The sequence below is a fragment of the Salmo salar genome, chromosome 01 (assembly GCF_965601325.2).
Source record: "Salmo salar chromosome 01, fSalSal1, whole genome shotgun sequence".
Taxonomy (NCBI): domain Eukaryota; kingdom Metazoa; phylum Chordata; class Actinopteri; order Salmoniformes; family Salmonidae; genus Salmo; species Salmo salar.
This window is the reverse complement of record NC_138291.1, coordinates 507,515-523,082: the sequence shown is the minus strand read 5'-3', so window position 1 is coordinate 523,082 and position 15,568 is coordinate 507,515. Positions and strand designations below refer to the sequence as shown.

Below are 15,568 nucleotides of genomic sequence, written 5' to 3'. Positions count from 1 at the left end.
ACAACAGCCAGCAGCAGCATAGTGAACCCCACACCGCCAACAGCATAGTGAACCCCACACCGACAGCAGCCAGCAGCAGCATAGTGAACCCCACACCGCCAACAGCCAGCAGCAGCATAGTGAACCCCACACCGCCAGCAGCATAGTGAACCCCACACCGCCAACAGCATAGTGAACCCCACACCGCCAGCAACATAGTGAACCCCACACCGCCAGCAACATAGTGAACCCCACACCGCCAGCAGCATAGTGAACCCCACACCGCCAACAGCATAGTGAACCCCACACCGACAGCAGCCAGCAGCAGCATAGTGAACCCCACACCGACAACAGCCAGCAGCAGCATAGTGAACCCCACACCGCCAACAGCCAGCAGCAGCATAGTGAACCCCACACCGCCAACAGCCAGCCAGCAGCATAGTGAACCCCACACCGCCAACAGCATAGTGAACCCCACACCGCCAACAGCAGCATAGTGAACCCCACACCGACAACAGCCAGCAGCAGCATAGTGAACCCCACACCGCCAGCAGCCAGTAGCATAGTGAACCCCACACCGCCAGCAGCCAGCAGCATAGTGAACCCCACACCGCCAGCAGCATAGTGAACCCCACACCGCCAGCAGCATAGTGAACCCCACACCGCCAGCAACATAGTGAACCCCACACCGCCAGCAACATAGTGAACCCCACACCGCCAGCAACATAGTGAACCCCACACCGCCAGCAACATAGTGAACCCCACACCGCCAGCAACATAGTGAACCCCACACCGCCAGCAACATAGTGAACCCCACACCGCCAGCAACATAGTGAACCCCACACCGCCAGCAACATAGTGAACCCCACACCGCCAGCAGCATAGTGAACCCCACACCGCCAACAGCATAGTGAACCCCACACCGCCAACATAACACACTGAAACTCCTCCCCCAACCCTAGGAGATGAGCTGTTCTCACCTGACAGACAGATTCCTTCTTGGGGGCTCCTCCGTTGGTCTTCTTGGCCCCGTTGGCCTGGTCTACGCTGTCACTGGGGGACTCTGGACGCTCCTCAATGCCAGAACCCTCTGGCTCAGGACTGGCTGCTGCTCGCTTCCTCTTCTTGGTCTGGGAGGCTGCTAATTGGCTGGCTGAGTCCAGCCTCCTCTTCATGATTGGCTTTGTCTTCTCTGGTTCTTTCTCTGGCGATTTAGAACTAATGAATCCTTTAACTTCCGTCTCCGTCATCTTCCTGTTTCTCTTCTTCGTGGGGGCGGAGGAGTCTGCTGCCACAGCCTGAGGTTAGAGTTAGGAGAGGAAAATCCGACTCGTCATCACGGACATCTAAAAAGGCAACAGACTGGCAGTGTTTTCCACACGTACATGGAGTAGCCAGCTAGAAGGAGTAGCCAGCTAGAAGGAGTAGCCAGCTAGAAAAAGGGTCCAGACAGGTTCCCGCGGGCCAGCTTGGTTTTGGTGGCCTCCAGTACATTCTAATGCCTTGATACAATCCAAAATACACAGCTAAATTATTTAATGCTTTAACTGAGTTTACTTCCCAGGAAAATAAGCAAATCCTGCAGGGTCTAATTTTGTCTTATCTTGATTATTTTCCAGTCCTGTGGTCAAGTGCTGCAAGGATAGACCTAGTTAACTTGTTATGGATAGGGGGCAGTATTTTCACGGCCGGATAAAAAACGTACCCGATTTAATCTGATTATTACTCCTGCCCAGAAACTAGAATATGCATATAGTTATTAGCTTTGGATAGAAAACACTCCAAAGTTTCTACAACTGTTTGAATGGTGTCTGTGAGTATAACAGAACTCATTTGGCAGGCCAAAACCCTGAGAAGATCCCAAACAGGAAGCGCCCTCTGACTATTTCTTGGCCTCCTTGATCATCTCTATCCAAAACAGGGGATCTCTGCTGTAACGTGACATTTTCTAACGCTCCCACAGGCTGTCAGAAGGCACCAGAACGTTGAATGATGACTTTGCAGGCCATGGCTGAAAAACATTAGCGCATTTGGATAGTGGTCGATCTGAGAACAATGAGACTGGGGCGCGTGCACGAGACGTCTTTGAACGAAAACAGGGTTTCCCGGTCGGAATATTATCGCTTTTTTACGAGAAATCGCATAAAAATTGATTTTAAACAGCGTTTGACATGCTTCGAAGTACGGTAATGGAATATTTTGAATTTTTTTGTCACGAAACGCGCCGGGTGCGTCACACTTCTTTACCCTTCGGATAGTGTCTGGAACGCACGAACAAAACGCCGCTATTTGGATATAACAATGGATTATTTGGAACCAAACCAACATTTGTTATTGAAGTAGAAGTCCTGGGAGTGCATTCTGACAAGGAACAGCAAAGGTAATAACATTTTTCTTATAGTAAATCTGAGTTTGGTGAGGGCTAAACTTGGTGGGTGTCTAAATAGCTAGCCATGATGGCCGGGCTATCTACTCAGAATATTGCAAAATGTGCTTTCACCGAAAAGCTATTTTAAAATCGGACACCTCGATTGCATAAAGGAGTTCTGTATCTATAAATTCTTAAAATAATTTATGTTTCTTGTGAACGTTTATCGTGAGTAATTTAGTAAATTCACCGGAAGTGTTCGGTGGGAATGCTAGTTCTGAACGTCACATGCTAATGTAAAAAGCTGGTTTTTGATATAAATATGAACTTGATTGAACAAAACATGCATGTATTGTATAACATAATGTCCTAGGGTTGTCATCTGATGAAGATCATCAAAGGTTAGTGCTGCATTTAGCTGTGGTTTTGTTTTTTGTGACATATGCTAGCTTGAAAAATGGGTGTCTGATTATTTCTGGCTGGGTACTCTGCTGACATAATCTAAATGTTTTGCTTTCGCTGTAAAGCCTTTTTGAAATCGGACAGTGTGGTTAGATAAAGGAGAGTCTTATCTTTAAAATGGTGTAAAATAGTCATATGTTTGAAAAATTGAAGTTTTTGTATTTTTGAGGAATTTGTCATTTGCGCCACGCCCATCATTGGACATTGGAGCAGGTGTTCCGCTAGCGGAACGTCTAGATGTAAGAGGTTAACCAGAACAACAGTTTTCAGCTGTTCTAACATAATTGAAAAAGGTTTTTTTAATGATCAATTATCCTTTTAAAATGATAAACTTGGATTAGCTAACACAACGTGCCATTGGAACACAGGAGTGATGGTTGCTGATAATGGACCTCTGTACGCCTATGTAGATATTCCCTTAGATTATTTTTTAATCGTTTCCAGCTACAATAGTCATTTACAACATTAATGTCTACACTGTATTTCTGATCAATTTCATGTTATTTTAAAGGAATGTTCTATTTTTTTGCTTTTCTTTCAAAACAATAAGTTCTACGTGACCCCAAACCAGCAGTGAATACCCAGCCACGTTCTGTTCACGCTCCCTATTATACCCAGCCACGTTCTGTTCACGCTCCCTATTATACCCAGCCACGTTCTGTTCACGCTCCCCATTACACCCAGCCACGTTCTGTTCACGCTCCCCATTACACCCAGCCACGTTCTGTTCACGCTCCCCATTACACCCAGCCACGTTCTGTTCACGCTCCCTATTATACCCAGCCACGTTCCGTTCACGCTCCCTATTATACCCAGCCACGTTCTGTTCACGCTCCCTATTATACCCAGCCACGTTCTGTTCACGCTCCCCATTATACCCAGCCACGTTCTGTTCACGCTCCCCATTACACCCAGCCACGTTCTGTTCACGCTCCCCATTACACCCAGCCACGTTCTGTTCACGCTCCCCATTATACCCAGCCACGTTCTGTTCACGCTCCCTATTACACCCAGCCTCGTTCTGTTCACGCTCCCTATTACACCCAGCCACGTTCTGTTCACGCTCCCCATTATACCCAGCCACGTTCTGTTCACGCTCCCTATTATACCCAGCCACGTTCTGTTCACGCTCCCTATTACACCCAGCCTCGTTCTGTTCACGCTCCCTATTACACCCAGCCACGTTCTGTTCACGCTCCCCATTATACCCAGCCACGTTCTGTTCACGCTCCCTATTATACCCAGCCACGTTCTGTTCACGCTCCCTATTATACCCAGCCACGTTCTGTTCACGCTCCCTATTATACCCAGCCACGTTCTGTTCACGCTCCCCATTATACCCAGCCACGTTCTGTTCACGCTCCCTATTATACCCAGCCACGTTCTGTTCACGCTCCCTATTATACCCAGCCACGTTCTGTTCACGCTCCCTATTATACCCAGCCACGTTCTGTTCACGCTCCCTATTATACCCAGCCACGTTCTGTTCACGCTCCCTATTATACCCAGCCACGTTCTGTTCACGCTCCCTATTATACCCAGCCACGTTCTGTTCACGCTCCCCATTATACCCATCCACGTTCTGTTCACGCTCCCTATTATACCCAGCCACGTTCTGTTCACGCTCCCCATTATACCCAGCCACGTTCTGTTCACGCTCCCTATTATACCCAGCCACGTTCTGTTCACGCTCCCCATTATACCAGCCACGTTCTTTTCTAATTACTGTGTGTGTGTGTGTAGCCAAGTTATTTTTATTCCTCGTGTCATTTCTATTTAATAATATCTTTAACTCTGCGGTGTTGGAAACGGACCCGTAACTAAGCATTTTACTGTTAGTCTACAAAGCATGTGACAAATCAAATTTGATAAAAAAATGGCCAACGCACCACGACTCAAAGAAAATAAATGAATTTGCCAGAAAACTAGGCTGAGTTGATTTCGACACATCATTCGTTACCACTTACCATTGTAATGTAGGAGCATCATGCTCTCCACCTCTTTAATGTAATGACATTTGACTGCAACCAGCTACTGGGAGGTGGAACAGACTGTGAAACCAGCCGTTCTCTGTCATTGCTCGCTTTGTGACCCGACAGGTGACTTTCCTCTCAATAGATCGCTAGGAGATGCATATCGTTCATTCTAGCAGGAGAGGGCTCAACTTAAATTCTGACTACCGTATTTAAACGTTTAAATGAAAAAGTAGCCTTGTTAATATGAAGTGGAAAAAGTCTTACCGGCTGTTTAGCCGTCAACCAGTACGAATGGAAAACAGCGATCATACTGGATACACCAACGTTTCATAATAACTCACCTTCTGTTTGGCGCCAACTCCACGTATCTTCAACCAGTACGAACAGCGATCATACTGGATACACCAACGTTTCATACCGTATAATAACTCACCTTCTGTTTGGCGCCAACTCCACGTATCTTCTTGGGTTGTTGGTCCTTGTCCTCATCGATCTCTAGAGCTTGTTTACCAGGCAGCTGCTGCTTCTTCTTCTGAGGATCCTTCTTACCTGGAAACAAGTTAAAGAGGCCAGATTGTGATGAAACTACAACTGAGGGACCCTCACGGCAAACGTTCACCTGATCAGTAGAGACTCAGTGGAACTAACGGCGAGTATCAACAACTTTCCACCTTTAGGTTCTGCCTTTCGCTGTTCTTTAACGGGACAGGTCTTGGTACCTTTCTTAGCTAGGAGGAAAACCGACATGTTAGCTGACATTTTTTACAAAACTAAATAATACCCTATCTATAACTGACGATATGTTGATATGACCCTGACTTACCTATAGGTGCACGTGACAGGGTTTCTAGCATGTTGGTAGTCATGGCAACCCCTTTGGACCTTTTCCTCGCTGTCTTGGCAGGTAGTTGAGGTTTCAGGTTGGACTTCTGTTTCTGCTTGTGAGGTTCAAGTAGTTCAGTCTCTGAGCTAGGGGAGACAAGATCCTACAAAACAACAACTTCCTCAAAAATAAGGACAACACAAAAGAGTGAAAACAGTCACTTTCTAAACACAATACATTTGGCCTGTAGATAACAGTATATCAGTCCCTTCCAGGATTCCCAGGATTCTGAGATCGCATAATTCAATGCAAAAATCAACCAATCAGCGCATATTATTATATTACCAATCCCCGCTGAAAGAATCAAGGTGAGTGGCATTTTACTCAAACTTTTACTCCGCTAATCTTGGCTTTACTAGGGTGGTCGGCACTCTGCTCTCCCCAGTCTGTCTATGGAGAGCGCTGCTCAAAGCACAGAGTGCTATTTGCCAGCATTGCCAGCAGTATTCGGATGAATGACGTGCCCAAATTAAACTGCCTACTTCTCGGGCTCAGAACGTAGGATATGCATATTATTAGTAGATTTGGATAGAAAACACTCTGACGTTTCTAAAACTGTTTGAATGATGTCTGTGAGTATAACAGAACTCATATGGCAGGCAAAAACCTGAGAAAAAAATCCTACCAGGAAGTGACTTGTAGTTCTATCTAATCCCTATTCAAACTACAGTGTCTGTGGGGTCATTTTGCACTTCCATTGGCTGTCAACAGCCTTTAGAAACTTGTTTCATCCGTCTACTGTTACTGGACAGAGAATAGGAGCTCAGTCATGCGTCTAATGTTACTGGGCAGAGAATAGGAGCTCAGTCATGCGTCTACTGTTACTGGACAGAGAATAGGAGCTCAGTCATGCGTCTAATGTTACTGGGCAGAGAATAGGAGCTCAGTCAATCAGTGGACTGCCTGGGACCAGTGAGTTGTTTACTGCGCGGGCACATTGGCACGCCTCTCCTTTTTCCTCCAATGAATACGCTATTGTCCGGTTGGAATATTATCGACGTTTTATGTTAAAAAGACCCTAAGGATTGATTGTAAACATCGTTTGACATGTTTCTATGAACGATAATGGAAGTATTTGACTTTTCGTCTCTGGTTCTGCGCTCGCGCGTTATGCCTTTGGATTAGTGACCTGAACAAAACAGAGGTATTTGGACATAAATATGGAGTATTTCGAACAAAAAGAACATTTCTTGTGGAAGTAGGAGTCCTGGGAGTGCATTCCGACGAAGATCAGCAAAGGTAAGGGAAGATTTATAATACTAATTCTGAGCTTAATTGACTCGAGAACTTGGCGGGTAACTGTATAGCTTGCTTTGATGGCTGAGCTCTGTACTCAGAATATTGAAAAATGTGCTTTCGCAGAAAAGCCATTTTAAAATCTGACACAGCGGTTGCATTAAGGAGTAGTATATCTATAATTCTTTCAATAACTGTTGTAAAGTTTATCAATGTTTATGATGAGTATTTTTGTAAATTGATGTGCTCGTTCACCGGTAGTTTTGGTGGGAATACATTTTCTTAACCTCTCTAGGGTAGGGGGCAGTATTTGCACGGCCGGATAAAAAACGTACCCGATTTAAGCTGGTTATTACTACTGCCCAGAAACTAGAATATGTATATAATTGATTTGGATAGAAAACACCCTAAAGTTTCTAAAACTGTTTGAATGGTGTCTATGAGTATAACAGAACTCATATGGCAGGCCAAAACCTGAGAAGATTCCATGCAGGAAGTGGCCTATCTGACAAGTTGTGTTTCATCTTGGCTCTTTTTATTGAAGACTGAGGATCTTTGTTATAACGTGACACTTCCTACGGCTCCCATAGGCTCTCAGAGCCCGGGAAAAAGCTGAACGATATCGAGGCAGCCTCTGGCTGAAACACATTATCGCGTTTGGCAAGTGGCCGATCAGAGGACAATGGGCTTAGGCTCGTGCCCGAGTCGACCCCATGCTTTATTTTCTTTCGTCTGTGTACCTAAACGCAGATTCCCGGTCGGAATATTATCGCTTTTTTATGAGAAAAATGGGATAAAAAATGGATTTTAAACAGCGGTTGACATGCTTCGAAGTACGGTAATGGAATATTTAGAATTTTTTTGTCACGAATTGCGCCATGCTCGTCACCCTTATTTACCCTTTCGGATAGTGTCTTGAACGCACGAACAAAACGCCGCTATTTGGATATAACTATGGATTATTTGGGACCAAACCAACATTTGTTATTGAAGTAGAAGTCCTGGGAGTGCATTCTGACGAAGACAGCAAAGGTAATAACATTTTTCTTATAGTAAATCTGACTTTGGTGAGTGCTAAACTTGCTGGGTGTCTAAATAGCTAGCCCTGTGATGCCGGGCTATCTACTGAGAATATTGCTAAATGTGCTTTCACCGAAAAGCTATTTTAAAATCGGACATATCGAGTGCATAGAGGAGTTCTGTATCTATAATGCTGAAAATAATTATGCTTTTTGTGAACCTTTATCGTGAGTAATTTAGTAAATTCACTGGCAGTGTTCGGTGGGAATGCTAGTCACATGCTAATGTAAAAAGCTGGTTTTTGATATAAATATGAACTTGATTGAACAAAACATGCATGTATTGTATAACATAATGTCCTAGGGTTGTCATCTGATGAAGATCATCAAAGGTTAGTGCTGCATTTAGCTGTGGCTTTGTTTTTTGTGACATTATATGCTAGCTTGAAAAATGGGTGTCTGATTATTTCTGGCTGGGTACTCTGCTGACATAATCTAATGTTTTGCTTTCGTTGTAAAGCCTTTTTGAAATCGGACAGTGTGGTTAGATTAACGAGAGTCTTGTCTTTAAAATGGTGTAAAATAGTCATATGTTTGAGAAATTGAAGTAATAGGATTTCTAAGGTATTTGAATATCGCGCCACGGGATTCCACTGGCTGTTGAGTAGGTGGGACGATTTCGTCCCACATACCCTAGAGAGGTTAACATCACGCGCCAATGTAAAATGGGGTTTATGGATATAAATATGAACTTTATCGAACAAAACATACATTATTTTGTAACATTGAGTCCTGGGAGTGTCATCTGATGAAGATCAAAGGTTAGTGATTTATTTTAGCTGTATTTCTGTTTTTTGTGACGCCTCTCCTTGCTTGGAAAATGGCTGTGTGGTTTTTCTTGTCAAGGTGATGTCCTAACAATGTAATGTTTTGCTTTCGCCGTAAAGCCTTTTTGAAACCGGACACTGTGGTTAGATTAAGGAGAATCTTATCTTTAAAATGGTGTATAATACTTGTATGTTTGAGAAATTTGAATTATGAGATTTTTGTTGTTTTGAATTTGCCGCCCTGTTATTTCACTGGCTGTACCGCGGGTGGGACGCACATAGCCCATACTAGATAAACTCTAAAACTTAACACTGTTCACGAAAGAACAATCTTTCTGGATTTAAAAAAAATGGTAATACTGTTTTAAAAGTACATCTCCCTTATGACTCTTTCAGAAAGAAAAAAAATAAAATCACAATCTCTTATTAAAAACTTATTAGAAAGAAATATCGATCTTCAAATTGAAAGTGATTGATCACCTTTGAATCTATTTGGGTTTTTTGAGAAAGAGAAGGAATGGGAGGGTCATCCCGTGCTGATAGCAAGCCCCAAGCCTGATGGAGAGGAGAGGTGTGTGAGAGTGGGAATGGGAGGGTCATCCCGTGCTGATAGCAAGCCCCAAGCCTGATGGAGAGGAGAGGTGTGTGAGAGTGGGAATGGGAGGGTCATCCCGTGCTGATAGCAAGCCCCAAGCCTGATGGAGAGGAGAGGTGTGTGAGAGTGGGAATGGGAGGGTCATCCCGTGCTGATAGCAAGCCCCAAGCCTGATGGAGAGGAGAGGTGTGTGAGAGTGGGAATGGGAGGGTCATCCCGTGCTGATAGCAAGCCCCAAGCCTGATGGAGAGGAGAGGTGTGTGAGAGTGGGAATGGGAGGGTCATCCCGTGCTGATAGCAAGCCCCAAGCCTGATGGAGAGGAGAGGTGTGTGAGAGTGGGAATGGGAGGGTCATCCCGTGCTGATAGCAAGCCCCAAGCCTGATGGAGAGGAGAGGTGTGTGAGAGTGGGAATGGGAGGGTCATCCCGTGCTGATAGCAAGCCCCAAGCCTGATGGAGAGGAGAGGTGTGTGAGAGTGGGAATGGGAGGTGCATCCCGTGCTGATAGCAAGCCCCAAGCCTGATGGAGAGGAGAGGTGTGTGAGAGTGGGAATGGGAGGGTCATCCCGTGCTGATAGCAAGCCCCAAGCCTGATGGAGAGATGTGAGTGGATTATGACGGAGCTGTTTGTTCAGGAAAATAAACACAATTGAGCACTTTAGATGTTTCTAATTGTTGTCGTTTTCTGCTTGAAATCATCCTAAAACGGAGCACATATGACTTCTTATTAATTTATATGAAATTAACGTGGGAAAAAACATAGCAAAATGTATGGCAGGATTTCAGAAAAGCTGCCGCAAAAATCAAGCATTTTTTGCCGCAGAAATCACATAAGTGTTGCGAAATCCTGGAGGGACAGGTATATAGACCATGAAAATGATTGTAGTTTATCCAGACCTGAGAAGGCATCTGTGTTTGTCCTTTATGGGAGACCAGGACTTTAGTCTTTGTAGTCGTTTTCAGTGTTGAAGTGCTCTGCTTCCGTTTCCCTCGTTTCTCAGCTGTGTTTCTGGGGCCACCGCTCTTCTTTTTCTCCAGCGAAGTGCTGCAGTCTGTGGGGGTGGGCTGGACCGGGGGACTGGTTGGACTGGGAGACAGGAGAGTCAGCCTGGATGGCTCCTGGTCCGGTGTTTGGGCCTTTGTCTGCTCTGGTCCTGTGTCGGGGCCGTGCTCAGCCAGCAGGCGGGGGTTGAGGTGTGGTCCGTCAGTATCGTAGGTAAAGGTAAACCTGGCCAGGCGTTCCTCCAGGGCCAGGCTGGCAGCTTCCTTGGCCTGAGTGATGCCCACCACCCACTGGGCATGGAGCTTCCTGGGTATGGAAGAAGTGGAACTCTGGGAACAGAGGACAGTAAAACTCAGAACTACTAGTAAAGGACAGCAGGGCTCAGGCCGACAGTGATGTCATTGTTAGAAAAGGTCAATTTCCTGAAGAAACCTTGAGTAATTGAGTGGGGGTTTAAGGTTACTGTACCTTTCTGTGGACGACCCGGGAAGATGGTTGTTTGTTGCCATGGCAGAGCTCAACATATTGCTCCTCCCTACTGAAGGAGGCCATGTTCTTCTCAAAGATGTAACCCCTCTCCGCGGTGTTCCCAAAATACTGGACGTGGTACAGGATGCCAGACGTATGGCTGTTAATTGCTAAAAAAAAAAAAAGTTACATTAAAAACATTAGTTAGAACTTCTGTGCAAAAATATTCCACTGGTCACTATTGCCATCTAAAACATGCTTTCTAATGTCTCTTTTCAATGTAACCAAACTGTGTGTGTGTATAAGGACTTGGCAGGTAGTCTGTTCTGTTATGCGTTTCTACCTTTGCGTTTGAGGTGTGTGTTGAGTTCTGGGTCGGTAGAGACCATGCAGGGCCACCATGGGTATCCTGACACCTTGGTCCACACCACATCACCCACAGAGAACACTGTATGGACAGGGAGCTCCTCCTCCTGCCTCTGATCCACCAGAGGACTGGCCTGCTGCATCTGAGAGGAACAGCATGCTGTCAGAAACCTCAATATTAACACTGAGGATCAGGAGGACTCTCAGAAACAAGGACTCACAAGGAGTGTATGATAAACTTCTATTGAATCACAAAGACTGACAGGCACAAGTGACACTCTATGGTCAGCCTTTCATTTGGTCAGGGTCCAGCCCATAGAGATACAACAGTTGTTTTATGTCAATGATCTGGCCTTCTGTGTATTGAACTATAAAACCCAGCCCCACCTGTTGTGGTGCAGCAGTGCCATCTTCTGGCTGACTGGCAGCTGACACCTCCACAGGAACTGGGTCATGGTTAGAGGCAGAGGAAAGTTTGTGCAGAGGTTTGGGTTTGATGAGTCTTCTCTTCCTCCCTGCCCTACTGGCTGGAACCAGGAGGCCCTCAGTAGGCAGGTTGGGCCCCTCTCCACAGAACGCCTCGAAGCGCCCCGGCTTCCCCTTGGACACCATCTTGGTGATCTTCAGTTTAATCTCGGGGGAGGTGGCCTTCCTCTGGGGGCTGGGGTGGGAGGACGGGGCCTCAGCACCCTTCAGGATGGGGGGCTCGGGGGGGCACAGCTTGGGCAGCTTGTCCTGGTCGCCGTTCAGCATGCGGGACGTCAGGTCCTTCAGCCTCTCATGACTATGACCATGGGAGGCCATCTTGTTTAGAACACTGTCCTGGAGCGTCACGGCCAACTGGGCAGCTGCCTTGTCCATCAGCAGGGCCGGGTCCGCCCCCAGGTCCCCCCCACCCCGACCCTTCCTCCCCCCCAGGGGCTCAGACGGCTGCTTCATGCTGACTGGGTTGAGGGCCTCTGGCATCGAGGGAAGAGACCTCCCCTTACTGGTACTGTCCATCCCAGACCGTCCCTTACTGTCCATCCCATCTAACTCCAGCCTCACTCAGCTACAGCACAGAGGGGGAAGGAGAGAAATAATGAATTACACTTTATGGTCCAAAGCCCTCGCATCTTCCAAACACACTTCCACTTTAAAGTCTGATTCAATAGGCATCAATCTGATTATTACATTACTCATCATGATGTTGTCAAGTAACTTGACAATCAAAAATCATACTTACACTAACTCTTAATTTAATGGAAAAATATAAGGCATTCTAGATTTCACATTGCATATTTTATGGCAGCCATTCATTTTTTAAAGTGTGTATTGTCTAATGGAAGAGTCAGGGCTTTTCCCCTAAGAGTCGAGAATGACAATACTGAGCATTCAAACAAGCTTGATCTACAGGTGAAAAACAACATTCACAACTGCACCTGTTCTGAGTGGTTTAGCAATGCATGTTGGAGGATGCAGAAAGTCTTAACACTCCAATATAACAGAACAATAGTGCAAACAAATAGTCAGTGAAAAATGCACAGGCGGATATATCAAACACTGGACTGAAAGCTGATAAAGCCGCGTCATTAACGCACTAAGATGGCTCCACATTCAAATCGGAACAGTGCAAATTAGCTAGTAGAACAGTTAGCTACTTTGATAACATGCTGACCAACTACTAGCTGTAGTATCTGATACGCACCGAGTGGACACTTTGCTACATTTGACATAATTTACTGTAACAATCAGAAGAATTACCAGCTCGCTAAACACTCTATAGTAGTTGGCCTGCTTACTACTGCAATGTCCCAACATTGAATGAATGGCTAGTACAGGCAAGGAACAGCTAGCTAGCTCGCTAACCACATGCAATGTGTAACAAGCTAACAGTAACGCAGCCAGCATCGCCGACCGTGAAAAGCCGCGGAAACTTGAGACAGTCTAGCTAGTTAACATACTTCACCAACAGAAAAATGTAGACATTGTCAATCACATATTACGAATAAATAAAAGTCAATACACTTTTTCTTTTCTTCTAAGTCTCACTCTTTAGGAATATGGTAACATATTTCCCATTTTGAGATACTGACGCGACAACAATAACGAATTAGTTAGCTAACGTTACAGTTAGCTAACTGGTTTAACTTAGCTAGGACCTCTGGGTTACGTTAATGGCCAAGGTTAGTTGCAGATAGCTAACGTAGCGTCAACTAAACCGTGCCATATGAAAAAATACAGAATGGCAATGTCCTGTTAGCTACTTCACATAATGAAATGAATCCGAAAATGATTTAAATTAACCGACGCTCAATGACACTAGCTCCCGAGTTAAGTCAGTTAGCTAGAGGAGCTAACTGGCTAGCTAGCCACCATTCAAAGTTAGCTAGCGACGTGCCAACTTGCCTGACATGCGCAGCTACAGCTAGCTAGCTAGCTAGCTAACGTTACATTGCTAGCTAACTCGCTACGTTAGAAGAGACAAGTTTATTCAAAGATGACCATGCTACACTTGTCCTTCCATAATTCTAGTAATGTGTTAAATTACCTGTGTTGAATTTCTCGAATAGTTATCAAATTTGAAAATAGTCTGTTTGAATCATCTTGAAAACGCCGATTTCATTCAACTTGAATCAAAGCTTGCGGGAAACTCTACTCCCAATCAGCGCGAAAAATACTCACTTCCGATTGGTTGGGAGGAGCGACGAGTTTAACCGGTCCTTTCAAAAATGTCTGCGCTATTTGAGATCCTTGGGACGTTTACATTTTAAATGGAGACGGTCAGGTAAGGGTTATAGTAAAGGTAGGGGTCGGAGTTAAAGGAAAAAAGATACATATATTGTGCTTTTCTGTGTTTTGTCGTAAAAAGATAGAAGGAGATACAACGTTTACAGATGCACCTTGAGAGCATCCTGTAGGGCTGTATCGCCGCCTGGTACGGCAACGGCATCTTGAGAGCATCCTGTCGGGCTGTATCGCCGCCTGGTACGGCAACGGCACCTTGAGAGCATCCTGTCGGGCTGTATCGCCGCCTGGTACTGCAACGGCACCTTGAGAGCATCCTGTCGGGCTGTATCGCCGCCTGGTACTGCAACGGCACCTTGAGAGCATCCTGTCGGGCTGTATCGCCGCTTGGTACGGCAACGGCACCTTGAGAGCATCCTGTCGGGCTGTATCGCCGCCTGGTACTGCAACGGCACCTTGAGAGCATCCTGTCGGGCTGTATCACCGCCTGGTACGGCAACTTCACCACCCGCAACCGCAGGGCTCTCCAGAGGGTGGTGCGGCCCAACACATTACCGGGAGCACAGAACATCTACAGCACCCGGTGTCACAGGAAGGCCAACAAGATCATCAAAGACCACAGCCACCCGAGCCACTTCTATCTCAAGGCCAAAATAGCCACCACTAGCTAGCTAGCTAGCTGCCCAGTACCCCACTTCAGTCACTAGCCGGCTACCACCCGGTTACTTTACCATGCACCTTAGAGACTGCTGCCCAATGTACATAGTCAGGGATTGTTGTTGTTGAAATTTAACTAGGCAAGTCAGTTAAGAACAAATTCTTATTTACAATGACAGCCTACCAGGGAACAGTGGGTTAAACTGCCTTGTTCAGGGCCCGGGGAACAGTGGGTTAACTGCCTTGTTCAGGGGCAGAACAACAGATTTTTACCTTATCAGCTCTGGGATTCGATCCAGCAACTTTTCGGTTACTGGCCCAACGTAACCCAGAGGTCCTAGCTAAGTTAAACCAGTTAGCTAACTAACTAATTCGTCTTCACTAGGCTACCTGTCGCCCCTCACTGGTTGCTTTAATAATGTTTACATAATGTTTACATACTGTTGTTCTGTTGTACTGTTCTTAACTTTATACCCACTTCATATTGCTGTAATATACTATTTTTCACATATATTACATATTCTATCCATATACTGTCCATATTGTCAATACATCCCATCACATATGTATGACTCCTTGAGAAAATAAAGGTTAGATAAATACATTTAATTATATTTATAATCTGGACTCCGACATAATATTTATGTTTCTTAACTCCGTTATTTTACTTTAGATGTGTGTGTATTGTTGTGAATTGTTAGATACTACTGCACTGTTGGAGCTGGGGGAAAAAGCATTTCACTACACCCGCAATAATCTAGAGGTGAAAGAAACGCGCACCTATTAGAATAAAGGAGAGCCGCACTCTCCAGGAGCTCAGATGCTAAAACATTTATCCAACGTTTGGACAGACAAGCTGTCTTCATCAGGGTATAATGACAAACACTGCGAGATGACTCATTTATATAGTGTCAGAAGACACACACAGGGGTCTGTAATCATGGCAAGGTGTGGCCTGATATCATTGATTCATTCTCATATATTAAAATAGCATACAAAAAA

At 45.4% G+C, this 15,568-nt stretch overlaps 1 protein-coding gene across 3 annotated transcripts in view; it reads right to left on the bottom strand.

Moving 5' to 3' along the window:
• Positions 1-13,846, bottom strand: part of LOC106607996 (histone-lysine N-methyltransferase NSD2) — a 44,911-nt gene extending 31,065 nt beyond the window's left edge. For 2 of the 3 annotated variants that reach the window (XM_045705381.2, XM_045705439.2), the window contains exons 1-9: positions 13,713-13,846; positions 11,570-12,233; positions 11,160-11,325; positions 10,817-10,986; positions 10,243-10,677; positions 5,609-5,771; positions 5,457-5,513; positions 5,219-5,334; positions 960-1,277 (exon numbers count right to left, since the gene is read on the bottom strand). In XM_045705381.2, the coding sequence (XP_045561337.2) occupies positions 960-1,277; positions 5,219-5,334; positions 5,457-5,513; positions 5,609-5,771; positions 10,243-10,677; positions 10,817-10,986; positions 11,160-11,325; positions 11,570-12,208 (2,064 nt within the window). In that variant the 5' untranslated portion in view covers positions 12,209-12,233; positions 13,713-13,846. The remainder of the gene's footprint in view (positions 1-959; positions 1,278-5,218; positions 5,335-5,456; positions 5,514-5,608; positions 5,772-10,242; positions 10,678-10,816; positions 10,987-11,159; positions 11,326-11,569; positions 12,234-13,712) is intronic. The other variant, XM_045705422.2, reaches the window with a different exon arrangement.
• Positions 13,847-15,568: the final 1,722 nt, after the last annotated feature.